This window comes from Vanessa tameamea, chromosome 17 (genome assembly GCF_037043105.1).
Source record: "Vanessa tameamea isolate UH-Manoa-2023 chromosome 17, ilVanTame1 primary haplotype, whole genome shotgun sequence".
NCBI classification, from domain to species: Eukaryota; Metazoa; Arthropoda; class Insecta; order Lepidoptera; family Nymphalidae; genus Vanessa; species Vanessa tameamea.
The window spans coordinates 10,028,174-10,043,048 of NC_087325.1; the positions used below are offsets into that span (position 1 = coordinate 10,028,174).

The 14,875-nt window shown below is 33.4% G+C and overlaps 1 protein-coding gene across 6 annotated transcripts in view; it reads left to right on the top strand.

Moving 5' to 3' along the window:
- The window catches only part of F (forked), a 99,708-nt gene that overhangs the window by 63,563 nt on the left and 21,270 nt on the right, over positions 1-14,875 (top strand). For all 6 annotated transcript variants that reach the window (XM_026640018.2, XM_026640021.2, XM_026640020.2 and 3 more), the window contains 7 exons: positions 1,020-1,203; positions 5,534-5,716; positions 8,982-9,086; positions 9,844-10,075; positions 13,390-13,557; positions 13,720-13,858; positions 14,140-14,226. In XM_026640018.2, the coding sequence (XP_026495803.1) occupies positions 1,020-1,203; positions 5,534-5,716; positions 8,982-9,086; positions 9,844-10,075; positions 13,390-13,557; positions 13,720-13,858; positions 14,140-14,226 (1,098 nt within the window). The remainder of the gene's footprint in view (positions 1-1,019; positions 1,204-5,533; positions 5,717-8,981; positions 9,087-9,843; positions 10,076-13,389; positions 13,558-13,719; positions 13,859-14,139; positions 14,227-14,875) is intronic.

Sequence of the window (14,875 nt, forward strand, 5' to 3'; positions counted from 1 at the left end):
TATATATTATTTTTTTACGCAGACACGGTGAATGCACAACGTGCCGCGATATTTTTAAATATATACAAGTTTCTATAATTGTAAAGCGCTAACAACGAAAGTTTTAGGTTTAGTGTAGAGAGTATTTTATCGCGGGTCATTGACACGAATATTGCAAGCGAATGATATAAGCTTTACGATCGCGTCGAAGAAATTCGTTTTATCTACATTTTATAGACTTTTATGAGCTGCGGTTGTAACGAGCAAAATAATGATAATATGCTAAAAAATCATTATTAATATTTAAATATGAGATGAGATGTTTTAGAAATTGTTATTTCACTTTTAGTCAAAATAGTTTCTCTGGATGTAATATTGAATTAAAGTCATTGAAACACGTGGATTTTAATCAAAGGTCGACCTTCGATTCGTTTCGATCGGTTCTGACCTGGGCAGGCATCATTATTTTATATTGCTTATTTCGTTGTTATTATTATGATTCACTTCGTGCTTCACGGCGAAGGAAAGTATCTTAAGATCACCTACTCGTTTCTGAATAAATTCTGTCAAATATATAAGTAAATGGGGTACAGTTTATTTTTTATTTTTATGTCGTTGGTAGGCGGACTAGAAAAAAGGTCATATGATGGTAAGTAGTCACCACTGCCAATAGACATTAGTACAGGAAGAAATATTAATCATTCCTCATATCACAGATATGTACGTCACTAACCTTGGGAGATAAGACGTTATGTCCCTTGTGCCTGTACTTAAATTGGCTTACACATCCTCCAAACCAGAACGTAATAATAGTATTGCTGTTTGGCGGTAGAATGGGAATGATGAGTAGGTGGTACCAACCCAGAGTGGCTAACACAAAGCTCTACCAACAAGTTACATCTATACATCCTCCTCATTGAGGAAATCTTTCATTATCGTTTAGTAGTGAAGGACTTTGGTCAGTCGACAATGAAAGTTGTGTTATGATTATTGTTATTAATATTTATTATATACAGTCTAATAAATTTATTTTTCAACAGTGCCAACACGGCTATGGACAATGACGTCACGCCGGTCTACCTCGCAGCGCAGGAGGGACATCTCGCTGTGCTCAAGTACCTCGTCCTCGAGGCCGGAGGACGGTTGGATGCGCGCGCGCGAGACGGAATGCTTCCCATACACGCTGCTGCACAGACTGGTTGCTTGGACTGCGTCAAATGGATGGTGAGTTTATATGTATAATATTATTAACAAGTTTTTACAACAAACATATTTTGAAGATAGTAAGGAGTTTACTTTCGAATTAAATTCATTTATATTCTCCTTGATCCTATAACAGACCAACGGTGAGACAGATTTTTTTATGATATCAGTAGGTGGAAGGGAAAATGAGCTGATTATATCCACTGCCCATAGTCATTGGCTCTATCACCAAATAAACACTAACTTATTAAGCATTACAACACTACAACACTACATGAGAGGAAATATACTGATTTGCGGATATTCAACCGGATATCCGTAATGTGTAGGTTTAATCAACCCTCGATGAATATCGTGTATTAAGAACCGAGATGGTCCAAACGTAGACGTTTGAAGTCATGTTCTTGGATAGATCCAAGAACATGACTTCAAAGCCAGGATTAAATTTCCACGTTCATAACTTGCCTCTATAAACCATCTCGTGTTAGATGATGGAGGAGAAAAGCTTGAATAAACCTGAAGGTTTTCAATTGAAATTCTTCCATATGTATCCAATTCGCTTCGAAGCATGGAAGAATAAGTCCCAAAACTCCTTAAAAGAAGAAGCCTTTAGCCAACAACGACGCATTTACAGGCACTCGTTTTCCTTTTATATTTGCAAACAGTTCCAATCTTTTCATCTTTCAAACCCATTATATTACAGTAAACTGATTTAAAGTCAGTCGTTTCATAATCCGATTTAAGATAAGAGTATACTCTAGTCACAACAGAGTTGCACAAGCACAGATTCAGATAGAACGGTAGATGTTAATCGAGAAATAAGACGTGTTATTTAAGAAATATCTCAACAACTACACGTGATTCGTTCGTTAAATGTTGTAATAAAAATTGGGATACGAAATATTGATTAATAAACATTCTATGTCGAACTGATTGTTTAATTATGGTATTGTGTTTCTTACATTTCGTAATTACTTTATTGAGAAAGGTTAACAATGAAATAGAATGATAATTTGTCAAAAGCTTTGATCGCATGTAAATGTATCATTACTGGGATGTTGCGTCCAGTCCATTTGATGAGAAGGTTAGGACCGAATTCCACCACGCTGGAAAGGTGGACGTATATGTGACATGTTTTCACAAAACACATACAGGTCTCGCGATGTTTTTCACGAGATGAATTATTAACATAACTAAAGCACATGAAAATGCAATGATATTTCTTTTCTTCTTTCGGTCTTTGTTCCGTATATAACGACATCTTATACAGATACTACAAAAGAAAAATACATACCCGGTTAAATTGTACTACACCGCTCCCGTGGGTAGTTGTGATGTTAAAGAATTTACAATATGTCACAACAAATGACATATATTATTATATTATATCTATTGAATACTTAATTTATCGAACTGCTTTTAGTATTGCGAAATTTTCGACGAAGGTCTTGTATAAAGAAAAATATTGTAATTTCAGTAGCGAGATTTGCTATGTCAAAATCGAATGTGCAAATTCTTTTATGCAATTGCTGTAATACAAATATATGAAGATAATACTTCAGATTAAACAATATACAGAGCCTGCAGCTACATTAATTTCACAATAAATATTGCCTTATTGTGAAATGTATGTAGCTGCTACAGAGATATTTTACACGCGATAGTCTTGGCTCTTTTGGATACTTATAGAACAAAATTAACGCAGGTGAAGCAGTAGCATTAGGTTTTAGTGACAAAATGTTATCTAACTTCCGACCTTATTGTGATGTCATATTCGTTACCTAATTACTAGTTTATTAAAAAAATTGAACGAAATTACTAATTTCCATATGTTATATAAAGCGTGTGCATAATTAATATCTCTAAGTCACTACAATGACTATATCTTACGTAAAAGTAACTCACAAGAGAAAATCTTCTAATTAGAGTTCAATAACTTTCCGCAATCAATCACAGAGCGGGAAACGATTAGTGCTCACGCGCAGACTGTGATACTGTGATTTATCTAATGACTTGACAGTTCGTTTGTTGGAGAATTGCTCTTTATTGTGATATGTTTTTTCTCTTTATTTACTTTTTATATGAAATGCTTTTAACGATTAACGTTTGATATTATTTGGTTCCGTAACTGTAGACTTGGAAGCTTATCAGTCTCAAGTAAACATATTTTCTAAACTTGTGACTTGATTTGATTGCATTGACTTTTGACGCGATTAAATAACTTTAAATAAAAATGTATTTATCTTGACCATTTATAAGACTATTTGACACACCAATTAAACTGTCGAAACTTAAAATAGATTTATCAAAAACTAGTTGTCGCCCTCGGCTTTGCTCACGTTTATTAGTATATATTATCCGTAAATCGCGTCATTACGTATGTTCTTATAAAGCCATTCATTTCATTACTATTTATACTATTTTGATTTATTTTTCCAAACTTTTTATTTTTTCTATTTGTATCAGATATTATGCGAAAAATAAGAGAACCAATTACTATACAATTGCCATTTTGTTCATGGTTAACAGTCAATGTACAATACAAAGGTACAAATTCTGCAGCCTAGTAATAATATTTTAAACTTAAGAAACGGGTGGACTGTAGGGAACCCTGATAAATATTAGTTTTTTTTTTATGTAATAATGTATTCGAAATCGAAATATCAAACGATTATATCGATATATTATGCTTTCATCATCGATTTCATTACTTCGTTTTTTTTTTTGGTTATCTATATTTTAAATTCGAAGCTAATTATTTTTGGTGAGTCATAATTTTTTCCAAAAGGCCGGGAACATATTCAGATTTAATCTGCGCCATTATAGTTATATACAGTCTAGTATACAGATTCTTAAATACACACGTGCATCTTCACTCATTCACAAGAAAGGTAAATCCCACACAACTGGAAGGAGTTTAGGGGCCGGTTATTAGACCTACGGCTTTTGAGCCTAAGCCTGAAAGTCCACTAGTATTACGAGGCAGTCAATTTATTTAATATATAATAAGGACTACTAAATTAAACGTAAATGCTATCTATTTTATATTATTGATACGGTGTGCGTGACAGTTACGATTGACGCTTGTGCGCGTACTGAGCTTTGACAGTCTATCTTATTATAATATAGTTATTGTCTTGTGATGTCTGTGTCGCCATTTTATATTATCTATTTTAGGTGTCCTGGAACAAATCTTTCCCTGGAAAAAATTCCCTGCGTGTTACTTTCATATAACGTCGTAGTTGACAAAATACGTCTCACAAACAAGATATGTGAATGCCATTAAGGAGGGAAAAAAAGTAGGCAAAAATAAAACAGTTCAGTATCCCTTTCTCCTGTGTTTTTCAAACGATTTTCTTTTTTTTAATGTTAAAACGAGAATAAGTGTTATTAATAAAGAATATTGGAAATAGCAGTAGAAAAAACAGAGTTTAAAGGTGCATATTCGTTTATTAGTAATTATATTATGTTTTCTTTTAATTTTCACTAACCCTTACCGTCGACCTTTGGACTCCGAGAGCTATTATCAAAATTTGGATTTACGTACATTTTATTTAGCAAGGAGTATCCGTGCTTTTGACTCAGCTCCTCAATTATGAACGTAGTATTTCCTCGTTAAGTAACGTGTATGAATTAGTTTTACAGATTCCATAGAAATAAATCAATTCGACATGTAAGAGTAATTTTATTCTCCAATTACACTTAGAAAGGATTTCCTCGTTTCTATAGTAACGACAATTTAATGTTGTTAGTTTTATGAATGTGGATGTAATGAATTCCGTTTGCAATTAGATAATAAATTAGAGAATATTCATATATAAATCATCTTTTACTGCCTGTTATGAAAACGTCCGATAGTTTTTATGGTTAATATCGTGATAAACATACATACATACGTACAAGTACGTACGAGACGTAACAATTTGGTCGCACAATATCAGTTTCGATCACTGAGGGTACTTAAGTGTATGATGTATGTTGAAAAATATTATATTAGTGATATATTCGTGTAACTTTTAAATCTCTATACAGGCACATACACAAACACACACGCACGCACACACACACACACATACACACACACACACACACACACACACACACACACACACACACACACACACACACACACACACACACACACGCGCGCGCGTTTTTAGTATTGTAAAAGAATGTTATGGAAGAGCGGGACTACCTGCCACAAGTACTAGTAGCAATACTAGTTACTTACTAGGATAGTCCCAGTTTCTGATTATAGCTGTAACTTGTTAATGATGAAATAAATATTTTTATTTTTTTTTATATTATAAATATTGTCATTATTTTTATATGTACTGTCTTCTCTTTCTAGATCGTAGAACGTGGTGTGGATCCAAATGCGAGAGACGGAGATGGCGCTACGCCACTCCACTTCGCAGCATCACGCGGTCATCTGTCGACAGTACGTTGGCTATTACGTCACGGAGCCCGACTACACTTGGACAGACACGGCAAGAGCCCTATCAACGATGCAGCTGAGAATCATCATTTAGAAGTAAGCTTTGTTTATCATTATTGAGTAAAGTATATTTTTTTCAAATAACCAATCACGTGGTCAGATCTATCGATAAATATCATGACGTAATAGACATTAAATTACTTGATAAATTTAATACCAAATTTTCGTTACAATTTCTACTAATTTAGGTAATGTTTAATCAAAATATACCAATACGTTTAATTTTTATTGTGATCTACACTTAAATTGTGATGCTGGCACATTGACACTAGAATAAAAAAAAATACAGATTCATGATATACGTAGTAAAGGCACGTATAAAATACTGTGTGGAGACTATATATAACAATAAAAAATATTTTGATATTCGTAATATTATAACAATAATCGAGTGGTTTACTTGGTGGTAGGGCTTTGTGCAAACCCCTCTGGGTAGCTACCACCCACTAATCAGATATTCTACCGCCAAATAACAGTACTTTGTATTGTTGTGTTCCGGTTAGAAGGGCGACTGAGCCAGTGTAATCACAGGCACAAGAGACATAACATGTTAGTTCCCAAGGTTGGCGCATAGGTGATGTTAGGAATGGTTAATATTTCTTACAGCGCCTTTGTCTATGGGCCGTGGTGACCACTTACCATCAGGTGGCCCATATGCTCGTCCACCAAACAATGCCATAAAAAAAATCTCGTCTAGTTTATAGTGGAAATTAGTGCGTTCATGCACTAACAAACCTTTTGTGTAAACAACTAGAGGCGCGGTACCATCCGAATCAATCGTTACAGTTGCCGTTGGATCTCAATTAACGGACGATATGCATGGAAATTACGGCTTTCAAACGAACAAACTATTTTCGCACTTAATAATATTAATATAGAATATATTTCATGTACTTGTTTTATGTCACTTATGCCTTTAAGGGGCCATTCATTTATTACGTAAGGCTATTTTCGCTTGTTTTTGACGTCCTCCCCCCTATATAAGAAAAAATAGGAATAGGCCGACCCCCTCCATCCTGTTTAATATTTATTACGTAGATTTACGGAAAAAATGAACACACGTTTGGTTTATTTTAATGTTTATGCTTCAAAGAATCAATTTTTATTCGTATTTTCAAAGTTACTAATAATCTTTATTTTTGGCACACCCGTTGTCATGGAAATGGAAATATCGTTTTATACCTATACGCATCCGAGCGAACCTCGACAATCGAACCTTTTTCAAATAAATTTTAACTTTGCGCATTTTTTTTATCTTACGAAATAACTATCAAAACTCCTTCCCAGCCCCTTGTAAGAAAACATAAGACATGGTCGACCCCCCTACCCCCCTAAATCGTCTTACGTAATAAATGAATGGCCCCTAAGTGCATTGATATTAAAAGGGTCTAAAATTATAGCATAGAATTTATTTACATTTCAATTAGGTAGGCAGATTGACAGAAATAAACATTTTGGGATACATTTCATCCCTCCCAATCGAAATGCGTCACCAACCTTGGAAACAATATTACTAAGTCCCTTGTCCCTCTTATTACACTGGCACACACATACTTCAAATTATATAGATGTGTTACAACCGTGCACAAAGCCCTACCACCAAGACAAGGCAGGTATCATCTCATCAAATTAAATTTCATACAAAATTAGATAATATAATTCTCGTCTAGAAATGATTTCAACGAAAACAAAAGATTCGTTTTGGAAAGTGTATCATTTCAAAGCGTTATAGTTATTTGTATACGTAATTGCGCACGCGCACGGCTGTGTTTTCTCTTTCACTTAATGACAGGCCCTTGAATAATAATTCAGATTTACTTCAAAATGAAACCGTTTACATTCTAGTGAAAGTAATTATTGAGATGAGGTCTTAGAAATTTTGGAGAGTCTGTTGAATTAGATGATGTTAAATTTCCTTCACATTGGTGGTGAATACGATTTTTTATCTTTGTACGAGTATGTATGTGACTAGGTGCCGCCTGCGAATTAGCACTCGTTTTAGATGTTGGTATTCGGGTGTCACTTCAGTACTGTTTAGTGAATGGATCCGTTGGACCCAGTAGGTGGCGCTAGGATCTTGTTAATAAAATATACGGACGGATAGCTCGTCGTAGGTAGGTTACTTTTTGTATAATTACATATATAAGAATCTGTTTTAATTATACATCGTATATAAAATTAAGTCGTGTAGTAGAAATAATGACCTCCTTTGTTTTTTTGCATTGAAATATTTCAATTTTAGCAACGAAGTTTCTAATATGTTGCAAAGAACGTTAAGGCCTATGGCGTTTTGTTCAAATGCTTTATTGGCCTATGAAGGTCATTTAAAAGAGATAAAAATATTTTATTAGATTTTTTTTTTTTTATTACAAAATATAACCACGCAATAGACTATGTGAAATAAAATACAACATTCACAGATACAAGTATTGTTTTGATTGCTTTGTCAGTCTAGTTACTAGCTTTTAAGAATGTAGATGCTGTAGAGGTATTCTGAAACAAGATAATCAAAACTCACCGCAGAACACGATCGTGAAATTTCAGAATATACTACATTGATTATAATAATTATAAAATTTATAGAATACATGTATCAAAATGAAATATTACCGTAAGTTGTTTGCTAACATTTCACGGGTGCGATTCGAAGTGAATTCTTACGAATCACACCGCTGGGTTCAAATTTCGCTATGGGCAGACAAAAAAGCAAGGGAATGTCTTTTATTCGGAAATCGAATTATGTTTTGCCTATTGAATTTGCGAAAAAATTGCGTTTTGAACGTCGACGAAGCTCCCAGGTTTAAGCGTTTTACTGCGTTCGCGGCGTATCAGTATATTCTGGTTCTTAATAAATTGCAAGTATTTCCTGAGCAGTGGCTTGTATCAATTGGGCCAATGATATTCGTTTTGCTTCATTTGATATAACCGTTGCTGAATGTGATGAGCGTTCAGTAATTAGAAAATGTTTCGATTGAATTATTTATAACGTGCTAACATGTTAACGTCAAAAATTTATATTAAATTTATGTTCTTTATTTGAATCTATTTAAAAAAATCAAAAAAGAATATTAATAATGTCGGAACTATTTTGTTTCGTTAAGTTTGTATTATTTAAGTTCAATTTATGAAATGAAGGTTCGGTTTAGTTTATATGTTTTCATTTACATAAGTTTAAATATTGTATTGTAATTAATTTGTTTTTCGAAGAACCGAAAACTTTGCTGCGCCGAAAATCCCTTGACTTTAACGGCGGAATTAATTTTATTATAATATATAAATAAATAAATTATTTTGTTCTCAGTGCTTAAACGTGCTGGTAGCTGCTGGTGCGGCTGGTGCGGACAACAAACAATTATCATTGTACAAAGCGATCCATTCCTGCGCATGCGTACCTGGGGAGGCTAGAGTAAGTTATTTTCCAATATTAATTTTAAGTACAATAGTGTCAACTACATCAAAAACCTTACATAGTTGTACTGTATTGCACACTTTAAAGGTTATTATATATATATATATATATATATATATATATATATATATATATATAGACAATAGACAATATTATATATAATAATAATTAATTAAACGAAATTATTATGAAACTTTACGATTTGACGATAATAAACTTAAATGTAAAATTTTGGAGTTCAAATATGAAAGAAAATTAAGTTATGACAAAATTAAGTCATAAGCTAAATGTGAATTTGTAAATTTTATTTCGTTTTCATTTTAATTAAATATAATACATATATTTATATATAATGTTAAATTTATTTTAATTATGTGGTTTTTAGTAGGTTAATATCTAATTTATATTTAATTTTTTTAATAATTAATTTATATTTAATTTTATTTTGTTTCGTCGTATACCTATCAAATTCAAAGTCAAAAATCTTTATTCAATATAGAAGTGTTTACACTTGCTTATTGATAGTCAAATATCTACCACCGGTTCGCAATTTAACACCTCGGACTTGAGAAGAACCGGCGAAAGAAACTCAGCGGGATTTTTTTTTTTTTTAATGTCAATAATTATAAACATGTTTACATGAAGTCTTTATTGACGTACTATTGCAAACTTAAAATTAAACTAATTTTAAATGCTCAACAGCTTATATGAATTCCTATCAAATACCTTTACAAAATATTTTCTTTTACTTCAGTGTGCTCTACAAAACTGCATCAACGCAAACGGGACCCGGTCCCCATTCTATCTCCACGCCCCAGAGCGCGAGAGACGCAGCTCACATGAACGAAGAGGATCCTTATCATCAACTGTGGGATCTATCAGCTCGGCCAGATCCGGACCAGCCGATGGACTGTACGTCAACCCCATGCAGAGAACTTCAGCCACCAGCGCAACGAATCACAGTTCTTCTGGAGAGGAGAGTTCCGGTACGTACTGTCTTGTTATTTCTAATATTTATAGCATCCCTTTTACTTATAAAAGGTCTAGAATACTTGGAAAATAAGTGGTACTATGAATTTTGATATAATTTATAATTTTTAGCCATAAAATAGCTAAACAGGTCTTGATAGAATATTCTTATTGACCAGAAAAGAATTGGCTTATCAAAAAGAATAGACTCGTACTATCTGACTTTTTAGTAACAAATCTCAATCAACAATAATTGATTTACATAAGAATTATTAACATTAATTCCTTAACTATATACAGATAAGAATTAAAAATAGTTAAAATCAGTGAGGAGTAGTGGCAAGAATAATTATTAATAACGAAAACCAACAATAATGACAAATTTTCAATGACAGAGTTGTATGTCCGAATCATCCAAATTTACAGGCATACGCGCGTTTTTTTTTTTAAATAAATCATGATGAAGGTTTTTCATGCATTAGGCGGTAATGATACAAAATTGGCTGAAATTGTGTTTGGGTTAGAAATATTTATAACGACCTATAAATTTAGAAGTACGTAATCAAACAAAAATTGGAATTTAATTATTAGGAGAACATATATGAACCGGTGGTAGCTTTACTTTAAATAGTTTATTAAATGACGATTCAAAAGTGCTTGTAAAAGCCTACTTGAATAAAGTATATTTTGATTTTGATTGATTTTGAACTCTGATTACCGTCATAATTTTTTGTGTACCTAATTTAAAAATTATTTAAAGAACATCAAGATTTTCAGAAAAACTGTTCAGCGAAAAGATTCTTTTTGCTTTTAGGTTACTATTTGTAAATGTACCAGGATGTATTTAGTCGTAGTATCGTTAAATTTGTGACTAAAATAAAACCTGTTTTGATATTACGCACCACACAACGCGCTATGTGGCTGTGCATACGAGTATATGCATATTTCGTGCATATATCGATATGCCAACACACAATATCATAACATACAATCATCCTTATCTCAAGCAACATGTAACATGTCTATAAAAAAGGTTGAATACCCAACCAGACATGATAAATTATAATGTTAATGTATTTTTTTTTTAACTTATACTTTATTTCGATATTAGCAATCGCTACTTGTAAAATGGCCAATTAGTTAAAATTAATAAACGAATATTAGCAATTAGAGTCATTATTAATTAAAACTTAGACTTAAAATAAACCTTACACAATAATAAATCTAAAAAATATTAGAAACAGCATTGAATTCATCAATTCATCATGTTTAAAGTTAAATATAATTGTTACAAGTAATTTAACGTTATCAGAATATATTAATTTATAGATAAAGACTTGAGTGGTGTAACTAATCGACAAACAATAACGGAAGTAAGGTGTAGTGAGCTGGAAAACTCAGGAAATATGCGTCTGGGTGCGTTGAAACGAATAACATTCTTAGTTTCGAAGCAAAAGCGTCAGGTCATAAGATATTAAAATGTCAATATTACGGAATTTTTGGTGATTGTTGAGACAAGTTTGTTCATTAAACTATCGACAGAGAGACGATAAGTTTTAGAAGGATTCGTATTAACGTTAATCGCGATATCAAACTAGTGCGATGTTGTGTTCCGGCTTTAAATGTAAGTTGTCCAATAGATGGCATTCATCAATACTATAAACTAGTAACGTCTTTGTATTTGAAATCATTCTGAAATCAATCAATCAATCAATTGAAGAAAAACGTCGTGATGACACTTGCATGTGTCTTGTGTTGAACTCGTATCGCAGCATAGTGGTGGAATACCCTCCAAAACTACTTAAAATGAAAGGCTTTTGTCCAGCTATTGGGCGTTACAGGCGGTTATTACTTAATAACATATTAGCTCTTAAAATAAATTCATTGAGTGGATTTCTAATTATGCCTAATGAAATCCATAAGAAAATATTCAAAATTCAATAAATTTAAAAATTCCAATTTAAAAAAAATTACATTTTCAGGAAAATTTTGACGCAAGTATCTACTTTCTAAAAATCGTAATTTTTAAATAAATATTCGAAAAGAAACTCTATTAAAAATGGAATGTATTATTTTCAATAATCACAACCTACAATTTCTACAGCAAAAGCGGAAAATAATCTAATTGCATGAAATTATTCGAATATGTGGGTTGTGTTTCGAAATATTTAGCTTGTAGCAATCAATCCAAATATGGCAAGAAGGCCAATAGTTAACATTAATAGTTAGGTACTAAAAACTATATGCTGCCGGCGACTTCATCCACGACAGCACATTTAATCATTTACGAGGAAACAGTTATATACGAGTGTGTAGATGTCCCACTGCTAGTTTTAGTCTTTCTGTTTTTGTAAGTACTGGAACCTTTTCCAATTGAGAAATACTTACGTGCAACGTTTGTTGCGTTTGTGCAACTCGCTCATCATATATCCTACTGCCTAATATACTTAGTATTGTTGTTATATTTGGTGGGTAAGCTAATGTGGCTACAGATACAAAGATTAACAAAAAATAGTTTCCAAGGTCGGTGACACTGGTGATGTAAGGAATGGTGAATATTTCTTACAGAAGTTATTTGTGTAGGTGGTGATGACTATTTAACATTAGGTGGCACATTTGTCTGTCCGCCTAACATTTTAAAAAATGTCTGGTCTATATTTATCTCTTCAGCTCGAGTTAGCTTAGGCTGTAATATACAAAGGAACATTTGTAATAACTTATTCCGTATTACTCAAATCACTGCCAATGAGCAATACCGTACCTGCTTTTATTAGACCGAAATTGAAACAAATAATAATATTACAGATAATTCTTTATGCTGTGTGGATCTTCAATAATCTCCAATAGTGTGTTAAGTTTATCGGTCCCGATTATTAACACAAACATTTTTTTGAAGTCATTTGTTTTAAATAGGGTTTTTTCTTTAAGAAAATGCTGTTCATAGTGCTTGCAAAACATTCGACTTAACATTGCTTAATTATATCTATTTTTAAAAAGACAATCCACTAATTTGTACAAAGCCTGCCTGGTTCTGAAGTGGGTTCAGCTAGGACACTACTACATGGCCCTCCATAACCTTATAACCATAAAAAATATATTCTATCAGCCTCATTCGGAGCACACATTATTATTCCATGATACGTGTCTTCTATGATGTTACATATACTGCAATTAGGTGAAGGATCACCAATATTTGTTTATGGGTAACCTTGAGTAGAAGACCTTACCATTTTTGCCTGGAGGCACCTGTACCATTGTTTAAAAAAATACAATTGCTTGACAATATAAGCCATTGACACGATTACCGATTTAATTGGTATTTTGGTTACAGCTTGTTCAGCATCAGAAGCTGAAACAGCCAACACCGGGGGCTGGTTTCTTCACAACACCAACTCGAACGCCCCAGCAGCATTATACCAGCGAGTCCGGGATCTGTTCCATTCGCGTTCACCAGGTCCACGAGTCCCGGCTGAAGGTCAGGAGGCTCCTACAATGACTGGTAAGAAATACTTATAAGTAACTTGTGAGATACTTTGAAAAATATTTTTGGACCGTCTTTGTAATTACGAAGACTATTTGGTAACCAAATCATCAATTTTTAGCATGCCTAGGAAATGTTTTTTATTATACTATAAACTGATAGTTTTATTTATTTGTGCAGTAAAAGCAGAGGTCCATGGAACAACAGAAGTGACTCAACCACAGGAAAACTCAGACAGCGACAGCGGAGCCGAAGCGACCCGTCGTGACCATCACTACGAAGACATTTATTTGCCACGAGAGGAACACCAGAGGAGAAGGTACCGATACTAGTATTCTATCTGATAAGAGTTTCTTAAAAATATTTGGAGTTAAATGGAACCTCGTTATTGCCATTGTCGTAAAGTCATCATCACATTTATTAATATAATTTATGAAAGCAGTCTCCACTTTCGTAACATTAAGACCCCGTAATTATTTACTTTGTAAATACGTATAATGAAATAATGACTTTAAAGTAGATTTTATATGAGTCAAATAAAAAAAAAATGTTGGTATTGTGTCCTAGAAACATCTTTGTAACTTAATTTATATGTGACAGGAGCAGTTCTCGTGACTCAGGAAGTCACAGCAGACCTGGAAGTGCTGCCTTGATAGTTGACTACGGCACCAAAGAGAACATTGAAACGTAAGTGAATCAGCGAATGGGAAGTTAAAATACTAAAAGAAGGCGAGATTCTAGAAAATAGCGTCTAACGCGATTCTATGACTTTATATACATTGACTTTGGTTTTGAAGATTTAAATCAACGTTGTGCATTATAACTCTGTAGAACCCTAGATCTCGGATTCAAATCCCAGACCAATAAAATATTATTCGGCTTCTCTGTCAAGAAAATTTCAGTAATAGTCCGATTTTTAAATTTTGGTAGTTTCCTGTCCCTCGGAAAACATGTGAAGCCGTTGGTCCAGCGACTGAACTCTCTTAGGCTCGTTGCTATCCCAATGGATTTAGAGGAATATGATATGAATCCGCCTTTGATGTCAGCAGGATATTGTGGCAAGAAATTGGAAAGCGGTGTTTTTTGATAAGTCATTTTCTTGCTCAGTCAACTCTATGATCCACATTGGAAGCGCTATTACTAGGCGGTTGGTTCGCCGCCACTACATAAGTTACGGAGGGATTTATAAATCCAATGACGGTTGCGCTTCAATAAAATGCCCTTCAATAAAATAACACATAATCAGCAACACCCACGGGTTGAATTGTGGTGGGATGTTCGAAGCTACAATTCCGAAGGGGGAAACCGCCAGGCGTAAGACGCCTCTGTTGTAAAT